At 46.6% G+C, this 24,296-nt stretch overlaps 2 protein-coding genes across 4 annotated transcripts in view; one reads left to right on the top strand and one right to left on the bottom strand.

Annotated features, from left to right (window-relative positions):
• l(2)k01209 (uridine-cytidine kinase-like lethal (2) k01209) overlaps positions 1-24,296 on the bottom strand; it is a 44,945-nt gene that overhangs the window by 13,482 nt on the left and 7,167 nt on the right. For all 3 annotated transcript variants that reach the window (XM_037415250.2, XM_037415251.2, XM_075873715.1), the window contains exons 4-8: positions 23,488-23,677; positions 19,439-19,500; positions 4,254-4,487; positions 2,785-2,979; positions 1,929-2,160 (exon numbers count right to left, since the gene is read on the bottom strand). In XM_037415250.2, coding sequence (XP_037271147.1) covers positions 1,929-2,160; positions 2,785-2,979; positions 4,254-4,487; positions 19,439-19,500; positions 23,488-23,677 — 913 coding nt within the window. The remainder of the gene's footprint in view (positions 1-1,928; positions 2,161-2,784; positions 2,980-4,253; positions 4,488-19,438; positions 19,501-23,487; positions 23,678-24,296) is intronic.
• On the top strand, positions 6,534-8,168 carry LOC142772091 (uncharacterized). Its single transcript, XM_075874227.1, has 2 exons — positions 6,534-6,825; positions 7,236-8,168. The coding sequence occupies exons 1-2, from the start codon at positions 6,673-6,675 to the stop codon at positions 8,166-8,168; spliced, it is 1,086 nt and encodes a 361-aa protein (XP_075730342.1). The 5' UTR covers positions 6,534-6,672.

Raw genomic sequence — 24,296 nt, 5'->3', positions numbered from 1 at the left:
GCCAATCCGACAAAAACCGTACCGAGTATCGCCGTCCGAGCGCAAGATAATAGACAATCAAGTGCGTGAAATGCTCCAAAAGGGCATCATTCAAGAATCATCGAGCCCTTGGGCAGCTCCTGTGATCCTTGTGAAAAAGAAAGACGGTACCTGGAGATTTTGTGTCGACTATCGCCGTTTGAACTCCATCACGAAGAAAGATGTTTATCCTCTTCCACGAATTGATGACGCCTTGGACTGTCTCCATTCGGCGTCATACTTCTCGTCTATCGATTTACGTTCAGGCTACTGGCAGATTCCCATGCATCCAGCGGACAAGGAAAAGACTGCTTTCATAACTCCAGACGGACTTTATGAATTTAACGTGATGCCGTTTGGATTATGTAATGCTCCTGCCACATTCGAAAGGTTCATGGATACCATTCTGCGTGGCCTAAAATGGAACGTCTGTATGTGCTACCTAGATGACATCGTGATCTTTGGGCGCACATTTCGTGAGCACAACGAACGCGTGGACATTGTTCTGGAATGCATTAGAAACGCTGGCCTTGTTCTTAATTCGAAGAAGTGTCATTTCGGCGAGCGACAAACCTTAGTACTTGGGCACCTTGTGAACAAAGATGGGATCAGGCCTGACCCGAGCAAGACAGCAGCTGTGAAAGCGTGCAAACCACCTCGCTCAACGAAAGAGCTTCGCAGCTTCCTAGGCCTGTGCTCGTACTTTCGCCGATTTATTCCCGCATTCGCCGACGTTGCCTTCCCCTTGACCAGTCTGCTACGTCAAGGTACTAGCTTTGAATGGACACATGACTGTGAGACGTCTTTCAACCAACTCAAGTTCTTACTCACATCGCAGCCCATTCTCCGACACTTCGACCCTTCGGCGCCGACCGAAGTTCATACTGACGCCAGTGGCATTGGCATAGGTGCAGTTCTAGTACAACGACACAGTGGAAAGGAACATGTCATTGCGTATGCCAGCAGAACTTTAAGTAAACCAGAACGGAATTACACAGTGACTGAGCAAGAATGTTTGGCACTCGTCTTCGCTGTACAGCGATTCCGTTCATACCTGTACGGTCGTCCATATTATGACATCAGTTATTTTCACCTCAATCAATGCATTTTCAACAAAAGGTAACAAAAAGATGAAGATAAAAACAAGTACCATTTACAGTGAGGATAGCAGGATACGAGCAACAATACCTACAACTTGATCAGACCCACCACATATTTTTTTATATTGCACATCCACAAACATACACGCATATACCACTTTCAAAAAAAAATTATGGCCCATCTTCTCAAAAGGAACCATGATAGAATGCGCAAAGCAGCAGCAACGTGCACGCGGTTGACCTGGCTGAAACGAGCATCGACACAGGTGCTGGAAGAACAATTTGAAGCAAAACTCAATGTAGCCTTGACTCGAGCGAATGTTTCTTTGAAACACGAAGACTCGGGAGGTGCATTAGGTTTCTTGTAAGTTTCATCACAGATAAACGAGCCGAAAGAGTGTTTCCACTCAACGTGCTGTCTAGGGTTGCGGGCGGTGGAGAGGGTAAAGAGAGGGAGAAGTGTGTCACGGGTGGGCAGAGGAGCAACAGCGCCTAGGTGTGTTGGGAGGAGTCGGCAGCTGCTGGGGTTGAGGGAAAGAGTGACGTGAACGCACAGCTGCGCATCGTTCCAACAATGGTGGCGGGGGGGGGGGGGGGATGTGGTGCGGCACGTTGTCATGGAGACATGGATGGACAGCGTTACACAGGCTAGTCAAACAGCTGCTTCGCATCTAATATGTAGAAAGAGTCGTTGAACTGACTATTAAATTGCTTTAACGATACAAGGTGTCAAATCCAGTTCGCCAAACTCTCAATTCTTACATTTTAGTGCAGCCAAAAACAGCCCAAAGGAAAAAAGCACCAACTCACCGATGCCCGGCTCAATGTAGAACTTCTCCGTAACCACAGGGTCAACGGCTGTGGTGATTATGCGAACCTTGGGAAACGCGTAGGCGACCGAGTGAACACCAGACTCAGCCATGAGAAGAGACACGAGCATGATGTTCTCTTCAGGCACGTCATGGTCAAGCAGCACCCGCACAGCCATGATGGATGCCGCTCCAGTCGCCACTGTGGCGTCCATTAGTAGGATGGTGTAGTCCTGTATGTAACAGCACGATATAAATGGAGTACTATACTTCTTTTGGCCCCGAGTCATCTTTCTACCTTCCAAGTTTTATAGAATTACCTAGATAATGGACCCAACTGCCTCACCACTCATTAAATGCAAACTTTCTCGCTACATGCAAGGCAAAAGTTGCAGTGTCGATCCCCACAGTCGCCAAGTTGTGCTTCCATCCTATCCGTCCATCCAATTTTAACCTCTATTTATCTCATAATTGCTCCACTTATATTAACTATAAATAAAGCCGCTAAGCTCTAGTCGACTTTGTAATTTATTGGCTTTGTACAGTTGCATAGTTCGTAACGACTCCTACCTCCCAGATAAGCTATTCAGCACGACATCCGAGTTTCATAGCCACTGTGATGAGCACTGCTCCATGACACTGACCACAGACCAATATGTACTCACATGAAATGGCAAGGCTATAAAACTCATAATACTTATAAAAAATGGCCTAAACAAGAATGCTAGCATCATGCGACTTTTAAAAGAAAATCAGCTCCACCAACACACACACTTAAACAAAACACCAACATGCACAACCTCAAACCCAGAGGAATAGTTCAGCTTGCTATGGTGGGCTATAGCGCGACCGCGTACCTTTATGTCTTTGGGCAAGCGTAGATAGTAGAGCTCAGGCTCTCCTGTGCTCTGATTGGTCTGGATGAGAATCTTTCCCAGCCGGACATCCTTCAGGACGTCGCACAGAGCCTGCTCCATAGTCTCGCCCGCACGAAGGATGGACACACCGCAGATCTTCCCGGCCGCACTGCGCTTTCCATTGTAGCTGATGCCCTGCATCGAAGAGACAGCGTGAACAGCAGTGAGGGTAGAAAGAGTCCAGCCTGGCAGCACTGGTCATCTGGTGTACACTGACGCCTTCCTTTGGATATGCTGAATTACATAATCTGCTTCACATCAGATTGCTCAGACAAGGTAGACAATCAGGTCTTATATGTTATTTCTGTGTGGCGAGATTGGCTGCTATAAAAAAACCCAGAATGGTGCAGCATAGACCACTTATAATGTAAACTGCCAGAGTCACAAATATTCGCACTGTAAGCTGTACATGAACAAACATGACCAATGGGCAGTCGCGTCATTCTGACTATTGAGGACATGCAGATTTGCGAGTAAATTTGCAAATGCTGAAAGGTTAACGTACATGGACAACAATTGTTAACATAACAGAGAGAAAAAAGAAAAGGAAGATTGCCATAGTGGAAGGCCACTGACAAATTTTTGGACCTCCTCCAAGTGAAACTGCGGACTTTGCCACAGTTCCACACAGCACAGAAAGTGTGTCGAACAGCCTTTAAATTCCAGAGCCTTCCGATTGTTCAGGTTGAGGGCACAATGTCAAAAACAGTTCCCACAATGAATCACCCCTCTAGTGCGGCAGATGCGTGCCCCCCCATTTAAGCTGAAAAAACGTGCCATTGATCCAGCCCCCACTCTCGCCACTTTTATAACCTCGGCCACTACTGATCAGGCCGCTATCGCTAGCTAGGCCTAGGATGCAGGCTGCAAGATGGCATGTTGTTGCCGGAAGCTTGCCCGAGACATAACGAATATTGGGCATAAAATATACTCCCAAAGTAGACAGTGGGCAGCACGTGTGAAACAGTTTCGGTTCACAGTCGGGAGAACAGCCGTGCATTATCTTAAAGAAGTCTTCCAAGCTTGCACCTCCACCTGCCGGTGGCAACGGTAACAACTTGTTTGCGTCCTAAAACATTGTTTCTTATATGATATCTGCACTCTGCGACGTCGCAACTTATCCCGACAGAGAACCGAAGAGGAAAACAGCAATATTGCGCACTTGATGCAAGCAGCGGAGCCGGTTCAGAGCAAGGCGCAAGCACTACAAGCAGCAGAGCAAAGGAAGCAAAGGTTTCTCCACTGACTCAGCAATTGCTCCCCCACCTCCCACAACATGCCTGCGTTAAAGCACACTTTATAACTCTACCCTTACAACGAATACCGGATATCACAAACTAATTTTTGGTCCCGAAGTTGCTTTATTGTAACGAGATGTGGCTTTACGCAAAATGAGCTCGGCTACTCACTTGAGGAGTCTCCACGGTGGCATCCCGAAAGGGCAGCTGGGCCACAGTGTACTCCATGAGGAGGCGCATGAGTCGTTTGGAGTAGAAGATGAACTCGTCACGCTGCGTGGCCCGGTTGCGGATGAAAGTGTGGATGCCACGCAGCTGAGGCGTCTGTGGCAGTAGGTGCAGCGAGGCCGGCAAAGGCTGGTCGGTGTGCGATTCGGCCATCTTGGAGCGTAGTTTCAAGCCCCGCTGCAGAGCAAAGACAAAAAATAGTAAAAAAAAACGACCTCCCGTTAACCATCGACCCTTAAGCTCCCAAGACAAAATCGAAATACACAAATATTGGTTGGATGACAACCTTACAATGGGCAAAACAAGGCAACACAGTAGAACCCTACGCACCAAAGCAGATGACAAGATAATAAAAGATGCGAGCTGTTAAACATTCAATGTTATAAAAGATGTGTGGTTAAATTTTATACAGTCAAAGCCCTTTTAGGAGGCATGCTCCGGTCATGCTCTTATAAGCAAGGTACCTCGTATGCATCTTTTTATCAACCCTTATTTCAATGCAGACACACCGGTGTCTCTTATACGCATCTGGCTCTTATATCAGTCTCTCCTATAAAGGGGTTCGACTGTACTTCAATAAACAATTACATACAATATACAGTATACAGTCGAGCTCACTTATAACGAAACTGAGCGTGATGCGGCATCCTATCGCCGTATCCGAAGTTCGTAGTAAATGAAACCCAGCTTTTAAAAAAAGTTGCGAGTGAGAACTTTTTTGCCCCAAAAAGTCCATGATGCATGTCTTTCGAAGAGCAGAAGCGATAAGGGCGGTCTCGAGTTCATTTAAAACAGCACTGTGCTTGTTCACCGAGGCCCGTGACAAAAGCTGCATGAGGCACTGGCGCCAAAGTTTGGTTGTTCTCGCAACCTGATTCCTCCAAATCGCTCTCACCACGTACTTCATTAACAATGCCCCAATCCGTGCACAGTTCCGTAGTATCGGCATCTTCATCGGCCGTAATTAAACCATCGTAACTGATGTCCCACCCACTCTTCGAGGTCGGAACCGACAACGTGCTGCCACAAATCACCGCCGCAGTTCGGAAGCTTCAGGCTCGGCATTGTGCCCGACGTCGACGAAGTCGGCCTCGCGAAAAGTTTCGCGCACATGTTGTCGTCACCACCGCCCACGAAATATTCACCACTTCCAAAGCTGAATACCAGGACGCCCGAAGCGGCAAGTTGGCAGCCAGGTGGTCAACAGCTATGAGCAAGCGCTCCGCAACGTGGCACTTAACGCGCGGATTACGCTCAAGCCAAGCGGTTACACTTACGACGTTTTGTTGAGTGGCAGGAAAAAGCGTGCCAGTCCTCCCGTCGGCCATCACCACCACACACGCATACCAAGTGCGAGCAAGACGCACATGCAGAACACACATGCCAGAATGCGTGGAACAGCTCTGGGCCCGTTTCCAGTCATAACAGACTTGCGAGAGAAGGGCAAGGAGTTGCGATAAAGAGAGGGGAGGATGCGGCGGGAGGGCGACCTTGAAAACCAAAACACACGGGAAGGAGGCAGGTTGGGTAGCTTGCTTGAAAGGTCCGCGAAACTCGCACGTAGAAAAACTTGGAAAGAGTGCTTGCGCGCGCAGAAATCAAAGCATGGTCGCCTGGATCGGTGAGCGCGGCGGTGTTCCAAGAACCGCGGCCGTGGTCAAAAAATCGTTTTGTTGCGCTGGCGGGTTTGCGTGGCCTCACGAACTGCGATAACTTGTGATTCGTTCCATACAAATTAACAGCCGTTTTCGCGCCTTTGCACGTGCTCGGAAGGCATGCTGAGCTGAGTGCGAAGTGAGCAAGAACAAGTCCTAAACACGACACAAATCGCAAATTATCATAGTCGGTGGGGTAGCATACGCGCGTGCACTAGACGCAGACTATCGGATAGAGTCGGTGGCCGACAATGTTGGCATATGATCTGGTCACTCCAGGCCGGCGACGCCAACGACAGTACCAGCGATCAAAAACAGGGTAGATGGCTGACCGGTCTTCGAAATATCGGTGGCAGTGTGAAAACACGGGCCTCGTCTGGGGATGCGGGGTGCTCAGAGTAGAGGGAAGACAAAGGACGGAGGGGTGCGGAACAAAAAGCGGTCGGGGCATGGAGGAAGGAAACACCTTTCCTTCCTCCATGGGTTGAGGCGTCACCCCCGGAAAATCTTTTCAGGCCTGCGCCCAGCAATCTGACGTCATTTCCGGCCGGCCGACTCTTGGGGAAGCCGCAGCGGCAGCGAGCGCAGCGCGGGCGGCGGTGGTGACGGTTCGGCGGCGTGGTGTTGACGGTGTTTCGCGTTTGTTGCTTTCCGTTGTTGTTTTGCGGCAATTTCGTTTCCGTGCGTGATGCTGGAGTGATGCGACAATGCCGAATAAGTGTTGTGTACCCGGATGCACCGGCAACTACAAAACAGGAAAGAAGATACAAGTGTTTTCCTTCCCTAAAGACGCCGACGCTCTCAAACAATGGCTACGCGCCATTCCTAGGAAGGACTTCGTGCCGACTTCGTGCACTAAGGTAAGAATTTGAGATGCTCCTGTTCTTAGCTTGTCGTTGCTTGTTCGGGTAGAAATCACCTATGATGGGAAATACTTGAGCGTGTGGCCGCCGGGCCTCGCGAAGCGCTGACGCCAGCAGCGTTCGCAGCAAGGATGGTCAGCTGCGCTTTGTTCACTAACAGTGCCGTGGTGTCGTCCATTCTTGCAAGCTCTCGGTGGAAGCGCTTCGTGGAGTGCGGTGACATCACGCTCCCGTGTTTCCTTTCATGTTGCTTGTACCGCTTAGCGCAGCGCTTTTATTTAGATGCTTGCGAAACGTAGGTAGACTTTGTTTTAGCTACACGGACTGTAAACACGGTCATGCAAACGGGAGCGCATTTTTTTCTTTTGAGAAGTGGCGTCTCAGACGTTCTTGAAACGTTTGTGCAGGTGTGCGCGGATCATTTCGACGCTTCATGCATCGAGAAGACGACATCGTACACGGATCCAAGGACAGGGAGAGTTATTGAAGTTGCACTCCCAGTACCACGGTTGCGTCCTGGATCTGTCCCAACGGTATTTCCCGGCTGTCCGTCCTACCTATCAGTACGAGACCAGAGCACGAGAGAAACCCCTGACGCCAAGAGGAGCCGACAAGAAGCCTCCCAACTCGCCCGTGCTGTAGAAGAGTCGCTGGCGTCACATGAAGCGGAGCAAGAACGAGACCGGTTTTCGTCCCTCGAAGAACTAAGGGCTCGCCTGCAAGGGGTGTCAGTGTCTCCGAAGTGGACTGTGATTCATAAAGAAGAGTGCTCCATGTTTTTGAACATTATCGACTATCGTGAACCTTGTTTGAATGCGTCATTGACCGTGTTTGCAAACCTTGAAGTCTTTGCCTGCTATCAAGGTTCACCAATCAAGAACCTTGGTAGCGCTGTTGTACCAGACTCAGTTCAAAAAGTAAGTTCCTTGTTGGAAATTTTGAACAACCTGTCGATGCTGTCTGAGGAGCGCTGCACTTATCGCCACCTGGCTCAAGCAATACATTCCCTTCTGGACAAATTGGAAGCCAGCATTGATGAAGGCAAGAAAGAGACGGTGAACTTTATGAAGGAGCAGCTACTACTCCTTTCTGCAAAGCGCATTCAGTATAGCGCACAGGTGATGGTCTTTGCATGCATCTTGCGTACAATATCACCACATGCCTACAAGTTCCTGAGAAGCACAGGTGCACTAACTTTGCCCCACCCAAGCACTATTAGAAATGTGTGCTCGTCTATTCAAATGTGCCCACAAGTTGATTCTTCTGACGACACTTTCCTTCAGTATGTGTCTCAGAGATTCAAACATCTGCAGGCACATGAACAATTTGTTTTGTTTTGAGTTTTATGTGGCAAGATATTGTGTTTTGTACTTTTGGCATATTTTCAGCATTAAGGGCAACATCTTGTGTTGCCTGTCGTCTGCCTGGACCGAGAACAATGCGCACTGTGATATTTGTACAGACGGCGTCTGGCTGTGATAAATAAATATGCATTATTCCATTCACGATATTCATTATTTCTTGATACCTTGATAAGTTCCCCAACCGCGGTGGCTCAGTGGCTAAGGCGTAGCGCTGCTGAGCACTAGGGCGCGGTTTCGATACCCGGCTGCGGCGGCCACATTTCTGATGGAGCGAAAAGCAAAAACGCCCGTGTGTACGAGATTTCGGCACACAATAAAGATTCCCAGGTAGTCAAACTTGATCCTGAGCCCTCCCCTACGGCGCGCTTCATCGCCTGCGTTGCGTCGGCGCGTTAAACCATACAATCAATCGATACCTTGATAAATCGTGCGGACATGGTGTCAAGGCACCTCGCCCGAGTCGGTAGGCGTGAAGGGCGCTCGCGGCAAGCGCTCGCGGCTGGCGCAGCCACCCAGCGAAGGGCGGCCGGCCGGCCGGCGCGATGTGACGTCGTCGACGTCACGTCACGTGACGCGCAGGCCTGAAAAGCTTCCGGGGGTGACGGTTGAGGAGAGCGGCAACTAGAGGGGCGCGGAGGCAGGGTCAGCGTTTAACAATAAGAATGTATGGGCACCTCGCCGATGCCCGATCGGTGGTCGAAATTGGTTTCCCGGGAAGTCGGCAGACCGCTGACTCCGTTCGCTGTAACCGATCAGCAGCGCTCGGAGACCTTCATTGCAAGTGCGATTTCACGCCATTGAACCAATTTATATTTTCACGGTTACGTGGATATTGTTACTTTTAAACGAAGGTTCATTTCAAGTGGGGCCGATATATGTGGACTCGACTGTACATGTTTACTTGGCCAAACAAAATGCACGACAAGGAAGAGAAACGAGGCAAGCAACAGAACCACTGTGCATGCTTTTTCCAATATACATATATGTGAGGCATTGCTTTCAAGAATTGTTCATCTAAAGGATGTCTATATAATATAAATGCTTTTCAAAAACAAACATCTAAGTTGAGTTCCAACTTGTGTTCAATTATGTATATATGCCTAAATAGAGACTGTTATATTCTGCCTTCTCTCGAATTATCTAAGAGTGTCACAATTTCAATGGCTTTACCTGAGCAACAGGGAACTGTGCGTTGCTTAGAATTCCAGTGCAATCAGAGTTTATTTCATGCAAATAACTATGGTGTGCAATTGTTATAAACATCATACTTTTCTTATTTAGTATGATATTCTACAGATTAAGTTTTTAGTTATCTGCCACATTTGTGCCTCACGGTCACTTCAAGGCGATGGCAATGTATATTGTATGACAATTTATTGACTGTGTAGTTTTCGGTCTAAACAGTTCCTTTTTTACATGCTCATCTGCTTTGTATTTTGTAAAAGACCAATAAACAAAGACTTCACTTGATTTAAACAAAAAACCCTCACCTGGGGCTCTTATCTGCATTCTACCTTCGGATGAATTTATTCAATTTCACACAAGGTTGACATTACTAAAGCAACCATTGTATAAGTATTACCAATATTTGGCTCAGTTAAAGGCACTGACAATAGATTTTGCTCAATCTAGTTTGTTACAGAGCGAAAGAAAGCTCACCCAATGAAGCGCTTGTACCTGCAGCGGGTGGTTATTTAGAAGCGGTATCTTTAGATCTGAAAAGCCCCTAAACTATACATGGGCGTCCTCCGACAACACTGCGAAGCAATAGCCCTTCTCGCATTACGCTGAAAGTCTGCTTTCACAGGAGTGTGTGAAACGCCATTTTCAACTGTTTTGGAGTATGAAAAGCAGGAAGAATACTTTTCCGAATGCTTGTCATCACGAGAGGTCTCCTTACTGCCTTGTTTGCACGCGAACTCCGTGTTGCTGGAGCTAACAGCAGAGGTCGCGAGGCACTCTTCTTACTTCTCCAACTCATCAGCAGGTGTGTGCTGCTAGGCCCTCAGCTACATACATTGCTGCCACTCATAGAAATCGAGTTTATGCTGAGCGAAGGTGGCGCCACTGCTCTGCTCAGCACAAACGAAGGCATTTTCACGTTCAAAAAGATTATAAAATCTTTACAGCATTTCAATGAATATAGAGACCGGCACACCCGTAAACGGCAACGTGATCTCCAACAAGTGTATCTTCACCTTTTTGCCGCGACAGGCGCCATAAGTAATTTTGAGTGCAGAAATGAAAATATGAATCTGCATTTAACGATAAGCACAAGGTTCATTTCAAGCAAAACAATGGTCAACTTTTTCTTTGATGGGTTTATCTGAATTAGTTTTCCTAGTGGTTGTCTGTACATTTAAAGAGCAAGTATTTGTTTGACTGAGCACTGCCTCTCATGCTAAGTGGGTGAAGTATTAGGCATTAACTCTTTCGTTAGCACACGAAATGGGTTGTTTTTCATGTCTCGGGAAGATCGTTCTTGCGAGTTTGAAAAGCACTCCAGCACACACTACAACATATCAAACTTTGCACAATGAAATGCTCTTTCTAAAAAGTATATGCTTTAGAATAGATGAAAATGTGAAAATTAGGGAATTTTTGGTTGCTAACTGGTTAACAGTGCAATAAAAAACACTATATGTGCAAAGATATTCTAAACAAAGAAAATTCAGAATATACATTTTGTAGATAAATGACCCAGGAACGGTATGAAAAATATTGAATGTTGTAAAAAATGTTATTTTCACATAAAGAAAGAAAAAAAAGAACCAAGGTGCTACTTTATTGCTCATGCCATGTGGTGAAGCATAGCATTTTTTTTTGAGACACAAGTGTACTCGTACACTCTTCTCAGTGAATTTTGATTTGATTGATTTCTGGGGTTTAACGTCCCAAAACCACCATATGATTATGAGAGACGCCGTAGTGGAGGGCTCCGGAAATTTTAACCACCTGGGGTTCTTTAACGTGCACCCAAATCTGAGCACACGGGCCTACAACATTTCTCTCAGTGAATTTTCATTGCCTTGCGATAAGAGCCTCCAGGTGTTCCAATATAGGTCAATAATCGTGATGTGAATAATCCCTCCATAAGTGAGATGTCCAATACACTTGGCTATTTCATCTAGCGTCACCTCTTTTTATGAGCCACCTCACTCCGCATAGGTTGGCGTTCTGATAAATGCATCCAAGCATACGTCTTTGCATTTTTGCACACTTCGTGTATAAAAAAAATTATATCGTGCGTAGTTCTAAAATGTTTCGCACTGCTCCGTAGTCAAGGGCCAAGATGTGCTCCAGGGGCCTTCCAGTCATTAGGAAAAGCACTGCAGCCAGCGCCAGGACACCGCACCCCAGCGAAGTGTGGACCACGCAAATAGCTAGAGTAGCTATAAGATTGTGCGCAAAGGTCAGAAGGTATATGCACTTGCGGCAGAGGAAACAATTTGGGGATGTAAACAAAACAACCCCACGAATGGCTGCGGAAGTCTTAGGCAGACACAAAACATCGTCACCATAAAACTTAATGCTGAGGTGCTGACATCCTCGCCCTCACTCAATTAAGGTGGGGTTGCAAGACTGTTTCGAGCAGCGCATGTGTTTTGCAGTGCTAGTGCGCACCAATGCACGCGCGACAACAATGCCATAGGAGTGACTAGTGACACTACCGTATTTACTCGCGTAATCCTCGCACTCGCGTAATTCTCGCACCCCCAACATCGCCCAAGATAAATACGAAAAAAATTTTTCCTCGAGTAATTATCGCACCCCGGAAAACTGCCGCAATAAAGTCGTCTGCTCGTTCCAGCCACTGATGATGATAGCGCGCGCCATTTGGCGCCATCTCTTAAGCATCAAGCATACTATTGCACGGAGATTCAATCCAATCCAAGCCAAGCCGAAGTGGCCAGTGCGCGTTGCGGCGTGTTTTGTATGTTGTGTCGGTTATCTTGGCACGTTATGGGGCGATACTGAAGCCACACGGCTGCTTCAAGTTGCAAGTGATAGATCATACGCTAAACAACGGCAACAGGGACGCCGGTAGGCCCTTCGGAGCCTACGAGTTTTGTGTTTGCTACTGGCGACGGCAGCTGAAAGCCATCAAGACGCGTTGGGCCTGCCGTGTGCCTAAAACTGGGATTGATGGTAAACTTTATTTCTCCAGAAGGAAACTACGGACGATTCTGTTAAATAGCCATCAGCCCAATACTGACGTCCTACGCTTACCTTTTGAGGGCTCCTGTTGAGCGCTGACCGCTACCGCTACGCCCGCAACGCCCACAAGCTTCGCGTATGGTATTCTAATTCTCTACTATTTGCTTCCAATTTTTATGTCTCAAATAAATCTTGCCTTGTGTTGAACCTCTGCTTTTATTTTTGAGGTAAGTTCTAATTAGTATTTTGTAAAGCTTGCTGTAAGTTGCTGGTGTGAGAATCCCGATTTGTAGCCACTTCGTTTTTTTTTTTCGCTCTCTGCGTTTTCGTGGAAAGTTTTCCCCGCGTAATTCTCGCACCCCCTAACTTTGCATCAGGTTTCCGGCAAAAAAAGTGCGAGGATTATGCGAGTAAATACGGTAGATGCGGTCTGATATAACACTACAAGCAAAACCAAAGCTGCTGGAAACTATCAGAGGAGGCCACCTCGACACTTTTAAGCACGCGGCGGACCTTCATAATATTTTTTGTAGAATAAATTTTTCCTGACTCCTAGAAACAGCTCTCTACTGAATAGCTGGCATAAATTTCTGGCAAATACTAACTACTGCCCAACATTTTCAAATTGCCAAACTGACCCTTTAATTCAATATTTGGTTTGCAAAGAATCTTTTTATTACCGTACTTTAGATATTACAGTGGCATAATCACAAGGGGCACGCACTTCTGTCAAGTGCGCTCGCCTTTTGCACTTTTCCAACAACACACACACATTGGTTCCCGCAAAGGTCTGTGAAAAGTCACTTTGCTGCCAAAACAGGCAAATTCAAATCGATTTTGAAAGTTGAGTGGTTGGACTAACTACTAAAAAGTGCTGGGTGCACGAAAAACAAATTTAATATGCCAAAATCGACAATCCAAAAGCGTCGATCACTGGTGATCGCTTTGAATACGCATGGTAACAAAAGAGTTATTACCTACACTGGAGAAACTTACACCTTCAATGTTACGCAAAGAGCTTGGTAACTTTTTCAGAGCACAGTACAGTCTCGCTTGGACTTTCATTTTTCCTGAAACGCTTCAAGCTTAATATTACGACAGGACGCATACCAAACATACAAACATTCATGAATCGTAACAGAATCTAGAGGTGCAATTATGTGAATTTACCCTGCACCTTTTGAACATGAGAAACTACAAAGTCTTCACCATGAAGTTTGTTCAGTCGTCCTTGGAACACGATTTATCAATTTTAACTACACTGTTCCGCAGATATGCCAACAAAACTTCATGAGGTAAAAGTTTTTCTTCAGTATGGATGAAAACTGGTAGGTTACACATACAACACATGCCGTTTTTGTGCCAACACATAATATCTTTCAGATTGCAATGCAGTATCACATCACCACAACAGTTAGCAATGTACAGCCAGCCTGTCACATGCAGACATTCTTTCAAAAGCTTAGAAACACACGGGGCGACACACAGACAATTTCATTTGTTTCACGATCTTCACATTCGCTCATTAGGTTCCCCTTTACAACTAATCATCACCCGGCAACAGCTCATTCGGAACTCACTGAACAGACAAACATGCAGTAGCATATCGAAATGCCACTCCTAAACCTTGAGCTGCTACAAAGCCACAACACACAACAACCCAACCAATGTGAAGCAAAATAAGCAGGAATTTATTAGCGAAGTCAGCTAATTCCAATGAAATCATAACCTTGCATTCATAACCTGCTGGCAAACGGCTTGCTGGACATGTCTACTTTCGGCTGTCCAATTCAGCTACGGAACACTAAAATGACATTTCCTGCCATGACTCGAGCCTTGCCAAATGGTTCAGTTCTTCAGTATTGGTATAGACAGACAGCATTAGCTGTTCCTAGTAAGCTTTGGAAAGGAGATGATATTAGCGATAACTGTACGCAACCTAATCGCAAATTTTTTCTACAGCATACTAGTTCAAAACTATACAGCAGATGATCAACCTCTCCCTTCTGTTAGCAAGCATTATGGCATTAGCGAACAAAGCTTTCGGAGAGCCGATGCACCACTATCAGACACAAATGCACTGGTAAAATACTTTAGACTTCTACTTACGATAATATTGCTACGTGCCAGTGCATGGAGATGAAGACTAAGAAGATAGACTGGCGCGAGCTAATATCAACTCATAAATATGAGTTGACTTGCGCACAAACTTCTACAGAGTCCTACATCAGTTACATTCAGGCTGTCCTCGCACTATGCCGCCAAGCTTACAAAACATGTCCGAGCCTGACAAAGTTGTGCATATTCTAGAGGGTATCGCCGACGATGCATTGAACTTGTTGGTATACAACAATGTGTCATCTGTTGATGCCATTATTCAAGAATGCCACCGGTTCCAACAAGCTAAGAGCAGGCGCATCTCCCATCAGTTCCAGCGCCTTCCGAACACCGCTGCAACGTCCTCGTGTCTCGACACCCATCATCCACCAGACACCTGAGACAACCTGATGCGACTCGTCAGGCGGGAACTTGAAGCGGCTGCTCCAGCTAAGGTGGGCCAACGCCCCTGACCCCTCTCCTCCAATTACCTTATTCAAGCCGTCGTCCGGCTGGAAATTGCCAGCTTGGGAATTTACTCTGTTTCACCGCCTCCCCGCACAGACTTCCCGCCTCAATACACGCCTGCACGTCCCTTCCAGACCGGCTCTCCCTCAAGGTTCCGTAATCCATCCACATGGTGAACACACGATGACAAGCCAATCTGCTTCTTGTGTCACCGAATCGGGCACAATTTTCGTTATTGCAGAAGTCACTGGGGTCCTCCTGCACAAGCTTCCTCTCGTACCTTCCATGCACATCCTGCCTACCACTATGAGACCAGCAATCATTTTGCCCAAAAACCTGCTACGGAACACCGGTACTCCCGCTCTCCATCTCACCAACGTCGCCAGTCTCGTTTTCCACTGTCCCGCCGACCATCTTCTCCCACCTTCCCATGCGGTTACCCAACGAAAACTAAGTGTTGCCGCCCCCGGAGGTGGTGCTTTATCGCTCGGACTGACAGAAAGTCTTCTCTTGATGATACAGAGAAAACTGAACCTTAGACTTAGACATACAAGTAGACGACGTACATGTCACTGCTCTTGTCGACACGGGCGCTCAACTTTTTGTGATGACGAGCGATTTTTGCCACAAGCTCAAGAAGGTTTTCGCACCTGCAACCGCTCAGTTCGTCCGTGTTGCGGATGGCGGAATAGCATCTATCGTTAGAATGTGCTCCACTCGTGTAAGCATTTCGGATTGACACACAGTTGTTCTTTTCACCGATCTTGATAAATGCCCCCAATCTTAGGCCTCAACTTCCTGTACGCGCACTCTGCCCTTATAGACTGTTCTACCAGTACACTCCGTCTACACTTGCCTGCAAAAAACCTCTTGCACAACGGCAGAGTCGCCTCTGCACAACGGGACATGCGCGCCTCCCTCCACAGACACAGACCTACGTAGGGCTCGTCTGAATACCACCAGTTCCAGACGGTGACTATGTTCTGACCCCTATCACCAATGTCCTCATAAACCGCGGCATTACATTACCGCACACCATTCTGTCCATCGCAGGGAATTCTATGTGCCTTTCAATTGTCAACGTTAGCTTGAAACCTCAAGTGCTGCCACAAGGGATCTCTTTGGCATTGCTCTGCACCTTAGAAGACAATGCGGTAATGTTTTCATAATAGCCGCTCCTTCTGAACCCCATGCTCAACATCAATCTGACACTTGCTCCGACAGCGCTATTATGTCAATGATCGCTTCCAACTTAACGCCGCAGCAGACTCACAAGCTCCACCGGGTCCTGCTGTCCTACATCGACGTTTTTGACCTCAGCGGCCGTCCGTTGGGGAAAGCTACTGGTACGACCCGCTGCGCAAACACTGGTAATGAGCATCCTATTCATAGGCGTCCATACCGGGTGTCGGCGGCCGAGCGTTACATTATCCAAAGTGAGGTCGACAAAATGCTCGCCAAGGACATCCTTGAGCCCAACTGCAGTCCTTGGGCTTCTCCTGTTGTGCTAGTCCACAAGAAAGACGGTGCATGGTGTTTCTGCGTTGATTATCGACACCTAAACAAAATTACCAAAAAAGATGTGTATTCTCTGCCACGAATAGATGATGCCCTTGATTGCCTCTATGGGTCCCACTATTTTTCCTCCAGAGACCTTCGTTCTGGCTACTGCCAGATAGAAGTAGATGAAATTGACCGTGAAAAGATGGCATTCATCACCCCAGATGACCTATATAAGTTCCAAGGTCATGCGCTTTGGCCTATGCCCTTTGGCCTCCTGCCACCTTCGAACGACTGATGGACTCCCTGCTCAGAGGACTCAAATAGTCCACCTGTTTATGCTACTTGGACAACGTCATCGTCTTTTGAAACTCGTATAGAGTGCCTCTCAGCCATCTTAGGCATCTTCCGCCGCGCTGGCCTGCAGCTCAACTCGTCCAAATGTCATTTTGGGCGCCATCAAATCACAGTACTTGGCCATTTAGTAGACGCCAAAGGTGCACAACCAGATCCGCCAAAAATCAGCGCCGTCAAAAACTTTCTTGTACCACGACCTGTGAAGGACGTACGCAGTTTTATCGAACTATGTTCCTACTTCCGACACATTGTGAACAATTTTCCACACATAGCGAGGCCACTTACGCAGCTCCTCAAGAAAGACGTCCCGTTTTCATGGGAATCCGAAGAGACTTCTGCGTTCTCGACTCTCATCGCTCTTCTCACTACTCCTCCAATTCTGGCACACTTCAACCCTGCTGCCCCTACGGAAAACCGTACAGATGCAAGTGGACATGGCATTGGTGCAGTGTTGGCTCAGAAACGTGGCCATGATTGTGTTATTGCATATGCCAGCCACCTCCTATCTGCCCCTGAACATAACTACGCGATCACAGAGCATGAGTGCTTGGCTCTCATATGGGCAGTGGCGAAATTTCGACCTTATCTATACGGACACCAGTTTCAGTAGTTACCAACCACCACGCGCTCTGCTGGCTCAACTTTCTCAAAAGCTCAACTCTCTGAAAAATCCATCAGGCCACCGGGCTTTGCGCCTGCAAGAGTTTTCCTATTCAGTGGTCTAAAAATCTGGCCGTCTACACCATGATGCCGATTGCCTCTCCCAGTACCCTGTCGACGATCCTGAGGACACTGACGAGCCCACGGAGCACTCTATCTTGTCAGTGTCCTGCTTCGTTAACATTGAGGAACAACAGAAGCACGATACAGTGCTGCTTGACATCATCAGCCATACGAAATCCTCCCCAAATGATGCTTCCGTCCACTACATTGTCATTCAAAAAGGTGTGCTAACCGCCGCAATTTCTGACCTGACAGGCCTGACTTTCTCATTGTTGTGCCTAAGCATTTGCGGCACTCTGTTCTCACCGAACTTCACGTCGCTCCCACGGCTGAACACCTTGAAGTATCCCACAAGTACAAGCGTGTCTGTGCCGTTTCTTCTGGCCAGGCCTGACCTATGCCAACATCGTAAAATACCGTCGCTACTACCTGCTGGCCATCTTCAACGAATTGACATACCCGCGGAACCATTTTACAGTGTCGGGTTAGACCTGCCTGGTCATTTTCCCACATCAACATTGGGAAACAAATGAATAGCTGTGATTACAGACTAGGCTACATGCTACGCTATTACGCGAGCTCTACCGACCAGCTGTGCGACCGCCGTCGCCGACTTCTTGTTACGGGACATTATATTGATTCACGGTGTTCCGAGACAACTTCTCACAGACCGTAACCGTACATTTCTATCCCAAGTCATCGCCGCCATTCTGCATTCTTGTTCCTAGCGACACACACTGACAACTGCTTACCACCTTCAAAAAACGGCCTCATGGAACGATTTAACTATACTCTAACAAGTATGTTCGCTATGTACGTGTCACCCGACCACCGAGACTGGGACCTTGACTTACCGTACACAACTTTCGCGTATAATTCATTCCGTCACGACACGGCGGGCTTTTCGCCGTTCTACTTATTGTACTGAAGTACTTATTGTACTTATTGTACTGGTTTGCTTGGCCGATGGCCTCGCAAACCAACCAATGCCGTCAGTACGATGCGGAACATCAAGACACATTTCGCTCCCGGTACCCTCATTTTACTCTGGTCCCCTTATCATCGGCTGGGCCTATCAGAAAAACTTTCGTCTCATTACACGGGACCTTAACGTCTATTGCGTCAAGTGACACCTGTCACCTATGAGATCAGCCCCATCTATCCATCGTGATCTGCTGCGCAGACCAGTGATATTATACACATCTCACGGATCAAGCCCTACAAGAAAACGTCAGATAACGACCTTTAAAGCACTGGGACGGTGCCTCCGCCGCCGGGCGTCATGCTACGTGCCAATGCATGGAGATGAAGAAGACAAAGCAGATAGACTGGCGCAAGCTAGTCTGTGTGACTGGCGCTGCTTGCTTAACCGGTTGTAAATGCATCTGTGACTACTCCTTTGAGTCGGTCTCCTTCTCGTAACAATATAACAAACATTCCCTTCCAAAACTTATTCCCTCGTAATTGAAAATGAACAGATCATGGCCGTACTACCATGTATATGCTCTCGAGTTGCACATAGACTCAAAATTGTGAAGAACACAAATGCAAGTCATACCAACACAACCTCCCCATTTTTTTTCCTATCTAACCCCTTTTCTAAGGTTCAGGGTTCAGCACAGGGAAAGCACGAAGTGTTTTTCTTTTTTGTTTTCTCAGATAGAAGGTGTTAAGCAAATTTCAATTAAGAAAAATGCATAAAACATGTTCAACCAGGTGAACAATTTTAAGAGCAACGTCGAAGTGGCTACTCACGAACAAATATGATTAAAAATGCATGCAGTCAGGAATCATTGCTGCAAGTCAAACATAAGTTGTGCATCATGCAAAGCTACACTAGGGTGCTGGCATGAACATTTAAAAAAAGTTTTTGAAGAGAACAATTATTGCAAGAGCAAAAAAATTGATGGCAACAGCCTCTGTGAATCTGATGCCAGGCTCACCGAGACTAGTTGCGTGTGGACATGCTGAACGATCAGGTTGATGGCAATGTGGTTGTCGCCACCTAAAAAACAAAATTTTAGGACATTACTGCGAGGCCACAAAGAGCTACAGAAAAGGAGGGCCTGTACAGAAAGAAAATCATTTTGACGAACTATCCTGAAGTTTCAACGACACGAGCAGTAGGATATAAGCAGCAGGACACTGCTACGGTCAGAGTCGTTCATAATCGAAGAAAAAATATTGGCCACCTCAGACAGAGATTGAGCATAAACACTCCATCCAACAGCACTAACTCCTTTTTCACGATGTCAAGCGCTTTCGCAAGTGTTCGGGATAGTTGACTATCTTACACGGATGCACATTTGTGTCACCGGTTTAACGTCGCAAACTTCAACGTCCTGGTAAATTTCACCAGCGATTCTGACATCTCCGCCGAATTAAATGTAATGTTTTAAGCAGGAAAGATGAATCTTTACTTTTTAACATGCATAATATCTATGTTAACCAAGAAAAAGCCCTTTTGGTTCAATGAAAACGGGCTAGCATGACTGTCTTGCATAGGTGAAGATCATGGGTATGCCCAGATTCTTTGAGCGAAGCTCTTTTTTTTTTTTTTTTTTCAAGTTCTAATTAACTGTGGTATTGTGCAAACACCAGCAGCATGAGTTTACGTTGAGCACAAGGACAAAGGAATGTTGCAAGACAACAATTTCATAGATGGTCCTACCAATGATGACCCGCCACACTCACTCAACACTACTTCAAAGAACTGATGTCAATTAATGTTCGGGGTGTGAGGGCAATACTTAGGCAGTTGAAATAGTCATTACAAAAAAGTCGGCAGGCTATTCATCAGCGCATCAACCCACATTTTCATTTAAATTTCTTTGCCCTAGCACTATCATCTTGTAATCTCCGGGCAAACTCCATCATACAAGCTACTTTCATGAAGTCGCGGCGTCTTTTTTTAATTCTGGAACATGATAGTCGCCGACCGATTTTTCAGACCTGGCGGGGACCAAAAAAAAGTCCGAAAAATTCGTTTTTGTCAGAAATATGAACATTATTGCATCAGGCAGGCTTAAAAGAGTCCATGATTCTGCCTTGCTTCATACTAAGCTTGGAAGCAATTTGGTTCGCCTTTATTTGCGCCAAGGTGACATCCTCACCGTAAATGCTCAATAAAAGCGTCACCACGGTGGCGATCTCCACTGCCGACAGCTGCGGGCGATCATCGTCGTCATCATCTGAACCGCTCTCCGGCTGCAGCACCACCTGGCGAAGAATTTCTTCGTCTGTGGGCTCCGCAAACGAAATTGTCATCGTCCGCACGAGCGAAGTTTTTAAATAGGAAGTTTTAGAATAATGTTTGCAAGCGCTGCGGGTGTTGCGGGTATAGCGAACGCATTACGAGTTCTAGAATAGCGTTTGCTACCCCTAGGGCAAGGTCAAGGGACATTCACCCCGACTGCATACTCAAATGCACGGAAGCTACACACACTTCGCGGGCCGCGATCGCCGCATGCTATCTCGGATTTTCTGTGGGCAGGCCGCGAACGGCGACTCGCGTTACGACGCATGCACAGTAGCAGCGACCGCACCGCAAGGGCTCGCGGTGCGCTATTCTAAAGCTCCCTATTGTCACTGAGGCAGGCACATTCACTCCACTACTGCGCAGCTCCGCATTGTCCCTGTACGGTGCGATGACGACAGTGCTGACCACTGCGGCTGACCGAAGACGAGAAAATGGTCCCGTGTCGCGTTTTCTAAAGCAGACACGGCTTCCGAAACTTGAATATTGATGTTTGCTTTCCAATTTTGGAGGCATGAAAGCTATTTTAAAATTAAGCCACTAAGCTTAGTCAAGCCGACAGAAAATCCAACACGACGGCGTTTATACAGGTTTGTGGCGTGGCTCTAAACAAGTGATTTATTCACAAAAATCTAACTTTAGGGGCGAATTCGTCCGAAAAATCGGTAGGAAAAATGCATCAGCCCTATGAGAACCCTGACGGTGCACTTTCGAAGTCCGAAATATTCAACAAGTCCGAATTTTCGGAGTCCGAAAAATCGGTCGGCGACTTATATTTCTTGAGAACTGTAATGCACAAACCTTCCTGTGGGAATCGAAATATGATTAAAATGCTATCTCTATCTAACTGAATTCCACATATGCACTTCCTTATCAACCCATATTTTACTGTAGGCACACTGGTGTCTTATATCAGTGTCTCTAACAGGATGGCAAAGTGTAGTAAAAAGTAGCGGATGTCACGCAGCGAGGTCGCGAATCTCTCAAGCATCTCTTTCGCTGAGGAAACCCTATATGCTTACCTCAAACATTGGCATCACAGATGCCTTGGTAAATAGAACAGTGGTAACTTTATGAACAAGAATCATTGTGTGCCCGTGCTACAGTCGAACTCCACTACAACGAACGCCGCTTCAACGAAATTTCCGCTACAACGAAAAATGCACGATTCCCCGTCAGCAGTCCATAGGAGCCAATGCATAAATATTGTCACAACGAACACTTTTTCTTTGATCTTCCGGCTTCAACGAAATTTTACAATGCAATTCCAGGCTCAGATACTTATTGCTATGTAGTAAACCCAATCTAACATTTTGATGCATTTTCAGGGCGTCAAAATGCGTCAACGAAGCATAAAACACGCGTTGGCACCACCAGAAACCACCGCTATACCACCACTGTTCAGCCAGCATGGGCGCCGCCATTGCACGATAGTGATGGTAATGAGACTGCCCTGCTTTTGTTTTGCCACTGGCTTGCTTTTGAGCCGCAAACGATGCGAAGCTGAAGCTCAGTCGCTCAGTTCATGGTTTCCTTCTCGCAGCTGCTGAGTACAACCGCGGCATGATGCCTTTTCCGATTCCTATGCTTTATCCTTATGTTCGCGCTTGGACAGTGTGGTAACTAATCAGAGCTGCTGTTCGTCCGCATTATCAACAAAATTAGCTAGCCGCGAGTAATGGAAGATAAGAATGGCATAAAATAATGCAAAAGTCGCCGCTCCACGATACCTTGCCTCCATATCGGTGTTGTCGAATACTTTAGATGATGGACTGCTGCTGGTGTTAACGTGTTGATGCAACTGTTTGGTTCGTTCACGAAAGTGGTTTTAGGCGTTGTTTCAGCGTGCTTTTTACCATGGCCTCGCTATGCATGGGTGAGAATTGCGTCGTGATGTTGCTGGGAAAGAATAGGAAGCAGCGGACATTTTTTTAAATAAACGTTCCTTTGTTTTGCTAGCTCAGATCGGCGATATTTTTTTTTCTATTTCACTGCAACAAAATTTTCTATTACACGAAATTTTTCCACGCCCCATCAGTTTTGTTGTAGCAGGGTTCGACTGTATGCGCTTAATCAGGTTAAACATTAGTGGAGCTGCCATATGTATTTCTGTTCTTCTTTTGACACTTTTGACTTGTATTAGCCACAAGTACAGTGCGGCATCTCAAGGGCAGCTACAAACTGCGTGTCATGATGCATCGCTTCATAGATTATACACTGGCACTTGGCTGTGCAAAGGAGAGAGCAACTAATTTCTGTCCAATTGTGCAAGTGTTTAGCAGCACCATGAACGTCCAGCACCATAAGTTTGTTTCCTTCTTTAATCTTTTTTTTTTTTTTCAGCAAGTGCGCTCGTTGGAACACCAAAGGTATACGTATATAAGTGGGTTAAAATGAAGGGTCAAAAGATGTCACTATCAGTCTTCTAACTTGGCACTACACAGGAGCCTCATTTTGGTTGTCTCGAAGGACAGGACGCGACGATAAAGTACGTGTTGTTGCACTGTTCTTGCAAACATCTGGCTTGAATTTGGACAAGACAGAAATCCCAGTGGCACAGCGAAGAGTTTTTGGTGTGCCAGTGACCCACGATGGCCAGTCCATACCAGTATACCAGACACGCTAAATCTCTCTAACGTGACATATTTTAAGGCATCTCGACAAGAGTATAAACAGAGGTCTTCCATGAAGAAAACAGCAAAAGAAAGTGCGCACTACTACGAAAAAGATACAAACCTCTGGGCACGATGAGGTCAGCGTGAACCATGGACGGCGCTATGTAGTGGTCAAAGGCTGGCTTCACAAAACGCTCGTACTGGGCCAGACAGCCCTCGAGGTCACGGCCCCGGTCAGTGATGTCACGCTGTAACCGCCGTGCTAGCCGGATGTCGCTGTCTGTATCTATGAAAATCTTCATGTCCATCATCTGCCATAAAAAGGGAGAGAACGAAGGCAATCACAAAGATGTGAGACACGTTGCAGCAGCCTTACTGCTGCTATAATTCAGCTAAAGCACAAGGCATCTTCGTAAAATCTGAGATACCTGTACATGGGATAAAAATTTGATCTTCACTGAAATAACGCACTTTTTTTTCATTGGTGCGGTTTATTGTGTCAAAACCACGATATGATTACGAAGGAAGCTATAGTGAAGAGCTCTGGACTTTCAACTACCCGGGCTTCTTTATCAGGACACCCAAATCCAAGTACCACGACCTCGGGCATTTTTATATCCATTGAAAATGTGGCTGCTGTAGCTGGATTTGATCCTCAAACTTTCAGGTGGGAAAAGTAGTAAAGCGCATCACTTGACAAGATATCTTTATGAGCTTACGAGCATTTTTGTTCATGGAATAAAAAAAATTCTTTGTTGAAGTAACTTCAAATGCCTGAGCATAATGCCGAACTTTTACAGTGTGCCCTTTATAGGCTGCGCATGCTATGAGCCAATGAAGCGTTGCATTACGATTGCAGGAAGAGACACAGAAGAGTCGCTGGGATGGTGAAACCTATGCCTGCTCGGTGAAAAGAATGTGTCAAGTATT

This window comes from Rhipicephalus microplus, chromosome 9 (assembly GCF_043290135.1).
Source record: "Rhipicephalus microplus isolate Deutch F79 chromosome 9, USDA_Rmic, whole genome shotgun sequence".
Classification (NCBI taxonomy): domain Eukaryota; kingdom Metazoa; phylum Arthropoda; class Arachnida; order Ixodida; family Ixodidae; genus Rhipicephalus; species Rhipicephalus microplus.
Note: the sequence above shows the minus strand (reverse complement) of the source record. Positions and strands in the feature narration are given on the sequence as shown.